General features: G+C 40.9%; 1 protein-coding gene across 2 annotated transcripts in view; it reads right to left on the bottom strand.

Moving 5' to 3' along the window:
* Positions 1 to 1,966: 1,966 nt before the first annotated feature.
* The window catches only part of TNXB (tenascin XB), a 200,665-nt gene continuing 196,631 nt past the window's right edge, over positions 1,967 to 6,000 (bottom strand). For both annotated transcript variants that reach the window (XM_077483631.1, XM_077483640.1), the window contains one exon: positions 1,967 to 3,972. In XM_077483631.1, coding sequence (XP_077339757.1) covers positions 3,874 to 3,972 — 99 coding nt within the window. In that variant the 3' untranslated portion in view covers positions 1,967 to 3,873. The remainder of the gene's footprint in view (positions 3,973 to 6,000) is intronic.

Below are 6,000 nucleotides of genomic sequence, written 5' to 3'. Positions count from 1 at the left end.
TCTTGGCCTATCCAGAATAAAGCAACATTTTCCATTTGCATTTAATGCCACTAGCTTTTTCTCTTATGGATCTACTGACAAACTTTAGACATGTAGCGATGTATTTTTTGGAGAGCAGCAACTTCCTCTGTGATGTTCTAACCCTTCCTATTCAAAGTTCCATTGATGACTTTAGCTGTTACCCATGGGTTCTTCTTTAGCTCACTGAGGATTCCGCGTCTTGCCTTGGGAGTCATCTTGGCTGTGCACCCACTTCTAGGAAGAGTAGCCACAGTACTAAACTGTCTCCATTTGTAAACAATTTGTCTGTCAACTGATGGACACCTAAACACTTTGAGATTGCTTTGTATCCCTTTCCAATTTTATGGAGGTCAACTATGCTTCATATGTCTTCAGAGAGCTCCTTTTTGAGAGGTGTGGTTCACATATGAACAGCAATCCTAAATCACACCTCCAAGCTAATTTCATCAATTGAACTCCAGATGTACAAACTACAGACTCCAATTAGCTTTCGTTGAAGTAGTCTATGCGTTAACATACTTTTTCATCCATCACTGTGAATGTTTAATGGGTGTGTTCAATACTATAAAGAGATGAGAAATTTGAATTGTTTGCGTATTATCAGCTTAAAGGGGTTGTAAACCCGCTGGATGTTTTTGTTTTTCTTTTTATACCCTGCAATGTAAAGTCATAATGTGCTAGTATGCATGTTAAACTTACCTTAAAATTAAGCCCTTCCAGAGCCAAGATGTCAGAGCTTCAGGCGCTCCCATCTTCACCCATCTTGCTTCCGGGTTCGCGGATTCTGGCTCTGTGACTGGCCGGAGCCGTGATGACGTTTACGGTACAGGGCACTGAAGGTTCCTTTAGAGTGCATGCGCCAGTGATGTCACTGGCTACATGTACAGTAAATATCTACTAAACGGTGCACATTTAGAGATATTTACACTACCTATAGGCATGCCTTATTATAGGCTTACAAGAAAAACAGAAATGGAAGGCACGCACACCTAGTGCATTACCAGAGATAATTTGATCATAAGAAATTTTTATATAAAAGTGGGTACTCACAAAATGCAACTGACAAAAGGCCATAAACACAGTGTATGGACATACACAGAACACGGGGTACAGCTAACGCATTTCGGGGGTGCACCCCCTTCTTTATTATAGGCTTACCTATAGGTAAAGTTCAGAGATGTTTACTTCCACTTTAAGCACATTGTGTCTGTCTATTATTGTGACTTAGATAAGGATCAGATCACATTTTATGGCAAATTTCTGCAGAAAACTAGGTAAATGACGAACGGTTCACATACCTTTTCTTGCCATTTGTAGGTTCGAAAATTAAAAAATGCTATGGGGCCTTTCAGCCAGTTCTTATTTCACTCTCTAAGGCTACTTTCACAATGGGGTGCTTTACAGGCACTACAGCACTAAAAATAGCACCTGCGTAGCGCCTGTAAAGAGCCTCTCCTGTTTCTCCAGTGTGAAAGCCCGAGGGCTTTCACACTGGAGCGGTGCGCTTGCAGGACGGTCAAAAAAGTCCTGCAAGCCGCATCTTTGCAGCACTGTAGGAGCAGTGTATACACTGCTCCTAAAGCGCCCCTGCCCATTGAAAACACTGGGGCAGCGCCGCCAAAACGCTAGCAAAGCACCACTGTGGTGGCGCTTTGCCGGTTGTTTTAACCCTTTTTCGGCCGAAAGCGAGGCTTTAAACTGTCCGCTAGTGGCCGAATAGCGACACTAACATGACAGTAAAACTGCAGTAAAAATAGTGCCGCTTTACCACCAGCACCCTCCCGCTCCAGTGTGAAAGTAGCCTTATATCTGACTTGGGTTTTGTGGGGTTTACATACTTTTTCTTGCCACTGTACACTGGAAAGGAATTGGAATCAATGAGATGAGTACGAGATAGAAAGGCAAAAAAATGCATTCAAATGTCCAATTCACACAAACACAAATGTCATGTCCCGCCATGTTTTATTAAAAGCAGTTTACAAAAAAAAACACATTTACCATCTGTTCCCTCCCATAACCTCCCCTCCAATACTGTGCTTTTATAAAAATAGACAGTGTATCCATCTGTTATATATATATATTTATATAAAGGTGGAGGGTATAGGTCGAAATCAAGCCCAGATCCTGCCACCGTTTTCTTTTTTGATGCCGTGGCACTTTCCTCTTCCCCGGCCCTCGGTTCTGAGTACTTCACACTGCATTTTCTCCAATGTCTAAGTGGTTGTTCATCTTTTTGTATTGGTTCAGATTTTAACATTCATTTAATTTAATGTACAAGCTTATGTAAGAATAGCAATGTGCAAAATGCAGCAATCACTTTTTATTGTCCCGGTCATTCTGAACATGTGAGAAGTTCAATTTCATTGGTTTAAACCACTGTAGTAAAAAAAAAAAAGCCCCTAGTCTTCTAGAACAGAAATGTCAAAGAGAAACAAAAGAGTGTTCAATGGGAAGTGTGGGTGTGGGGGTTTGAACCCAGATCATATGGATGAAATATATTCATCCATTTCATTCTTAAGCCTATCCCTGCTATAGTTACTTGGTCTTAAAGTATCCCTTTGGATAGTGTCGGGCAGGCAACTTGTATTTAGGATAATAATGGTAATTTCCTTTATGCTTTTGCTAGTTACAGGTCTGTAACAAATCTTAGCTAATTGGACATCGTCTTAAATAACGAGTATCTTAATACATGGATAACCGTTTTGAACAAAGGAAATATTCGTTTGTGCGCCAATGACTCTTTTTGTTGTTTAAATCTTAGCTAGTGACTTTTTTTATGTCCTTATTAAGCATTATTCTGCTTTACGAGCAAAAGGAACAAGGTCACAAACAAAATGAAAATAGCACTGAGAATAGGTCCCTGGTTTGCAATTCATCTTATTCTTGTTACAGTTTCTTGTAGTGAACAGGATATATGCCATACCATATGAATGAGTATTAATACACTATATGAATGAGTATTAATACTTTTTTATTATTGGAAAACAACATGGTATAGCCTGGAAATTCTCAATTGAAGGCCATGTGACCTTAAAGTCCTATTGTGAATTTTAGGGCTTTATTCAGTGTAATGTCATAGATGAGCCAAGAGAAGGAGAAGAGGTGGTGTACCATCCCAAAAAAACACCCACCTGAGATGGCTATCACTGGAACTATAAAAATGATTTGCGCTGCTTTATTGCATCATCCTTGTATGCTGTGTGTCAATCGTGTGCCTGCAGCAGACGTGGTTTTTAGATGTGCTGCAGTTTTACTAGCAAGTTATGTATAAAATTCATCTATTTTAATGCAAGCTGTACTTGTTTGTAGGCCAAATGCACCATGACATAGAAAATGTGAGCAACTGTGCTTCAAGGGAGACAAAAAGTGCAAGAGTTGTTTAGTGATACGACACTATGGCATTTTTTCCATGTGTTACACCCCAAATTTTATATTCCCAATATATGCATTCTGGATCCCTCAGCTACCTAGTTTAGCTTTCTCCTGATGCTCCATAATGTTTTATGTTATATTTTAGCTTACTCCTGATAACGTGTTTAATGGTATGATTTTTAGCAGGTTACAGCACTGGTAATTCCATATTCTTTAGATGTTCTTCAAGACCCCGAACATCAAATTGGTGATGTAGGCATAAGGTTGCTTGAGTCCAAGTCTCTTACCCACAAACAACAATCCAGGTGACAACATTTTTTATATATGACACAAGTTTTTACAGCCACTTAATATTTCAGTTCCCTTGTTTTTAACCTTGGTGGGTATCCTGTAAGGATGGCTGGACTTGTACTGGGGTTTCGGGAGGTGCCACGTTGCTTCCAGTTTTCAGTTGAGTGGTTCCAGATTGCATTGAGGGTTCTATAATCGTCGCCAGTTGCCCATGCCTCGTGGACGCATTTTCATCTCGGTGAAAGGGATGGAAAATTCGAAACCTTTCCACGTTTTCCAGTTTACACCCTAAAGAAGAAAAACATCATGGTATAGCCAATTAAAAGTAAGGTACGCTATATGGCCAAGAGCTTGTGAACATCTAATTATCAAACATACAGTGCCTTGAAAAAGTATTCATACCCTTGACATTTTTCACATTTTGTCATGTGACAACCAAAAACGTAAATGCATTTTATTGGGATTTTATGTGATAGACCAACACAAAGTGACAAATAATTGTGAAGTGGAAGAAACATGATAACTGGTTTTCAAATTTTTTTACAAATAAATATCTGAAAAGTGTGGGGTGCATTTGTGTTCAGCCCCCCCTGAGTCAACACTTCGTAGAACCCCCTTTCACTGCAATTACAGCTGCAAGTCTTTTTGGGGATGTCTCTACCAGCTTTGCACATCTAGAGCAGTTTTTCTCAACTCCAGTCCTCAAGATACCCCAACAAGTCATGTTTTTAGGATTTCCCTCAGATGAAATGGCTGTGGTAATTACTAAGGTAGTTAAACTGATCAAATCGCCAGTGCAAAATAATGGAAATCCTGAAAACATGACCTGTGAGGGCGCCTTGAGCACTGGAGTTGAGAAACACTGATCTAGAGAGTGACATTTTTGCCCATTCTTCTTTGCAACATAGCTCAAGCTCTGTCAGATTGGATGAAAAGCATCTGTGAATAGTAATTCTCAAGTCTTGCCACAGATTCTCAAATGGATTTAGGTCTGGACTTTGACTGGGCCATTCTAACACATGAATATGCTTTGATCTAAACCCTTCCATTGTAGCTCTGGCTGTATGTTTAGAGTCGTTGTCCTGCTGGAAGGTGAACCTCCACCCCAGCATTAAGTCTTTTGCAGACTCAAACAGGTTTTCTTGTAAGATTGCCCTGTATTTGGCTCAATACATCTTCCCATCAACTCTGACCAGTTTCCCTGTCCCTGCTGAAGAAAAGCATCCCCACAATATGATGCTGCCACCACCATGTTTTATGGTGGCAATGGTGTGTTCAGGGTGATGTGCAGTGTTACTTTTCCACCACACATAGTGTTTTGCTTTAAGACCAAAAAGATGAATTTTGGTTCCATATGACCAGAACATTTTCTTCCACATGTTTGCTGTGTCCCCCACATGACTTCTCGCAAACTGCAAATGGGACTTCTTATAGCTTTCTTTCAACAATGGCTTTCTTTTTTGCCACTCTTCAATAAAGGCCAGATTTGTGGAGTGCACAACTAAGCCCTTGTACACACGGTAGGGAATTCAGACGGAAAATGTCCGATCGGACCGTGTTGTCGGATAATTCGACCGTGTGTGGGCTCCATCGGACTTTTTCCGTCGGAATGTCCCACCAACAAAGGTTGAGAGCTGGATATATAATTTTCCGACAACATGGTCCGATCGTTTATAGAGAATTCCGATCGGACAAAGTGCCACGCATGCTCAGATCAAATTACAAGACCAAAGCTATTGGCTACTAGCCGCAACGTAGTCCCATCGCAACGAACAAACGTCATCACGTTCTGAACGATCGGATTTTCCGACAACTTTGTCCTACTGTGTGTATGCAACACCAGTTTCGGGACAAAATCCATTGTAAAAAATCAGACGGATTTTGTTGTCGGAATGTCCGACCATGTTTACAAGGGCTAATAGTTGCCCTGTGGATAGATTCTTCTACCTGAACTGTGGATCTCTGCAGCTCCTCCAGAGTTACCATGGGTCTCTTGGCTGCTTCTATGATTAATGCTCTCCTTGCCCAGCCTGTCAGTTTAGGTGGAAGGCCATGTCTTGGTAGGTTTGTAGTTGTGTCATACTCTCTCCATTTTCAGATAATGGATTGAACAGTGCTCCGTGAGATGTTCAAAGCTTGGGATATTTTTTTATAACCTAACCCTGCTTTAAACTTCCCCACAACTTTATCCCTGACATTTCTGGTGTGTTCCTTGGCCTTCACGATGCTGTATGTTCTCTAATGCCACGTACACACAAGCGGATTTTCTGGTAGACTAGGTCCGACAGTCTTCCCGATGCACTTTTCGGCAGAGTT

Source organism: Lithobates pipiens, unplaced genomic scaffold (assembly GCF_037356315.1).
Source record: "Lithobates pipiens isolate NorthernLeopardFrog02 unplaced genomic scaffold, aLitPip1_a1.2 Scaffold_1, whole genome shotgun sequence".
Taxonomy (NCBI): Eukaryota; Metazoa; Chordata; class Amphibia; order Anura; family Ranidae; genus Lithobates; species Lithobates pipiens.
This window is presented reverse-complemented; position numbering and strand designations above follow the sequence as displayed.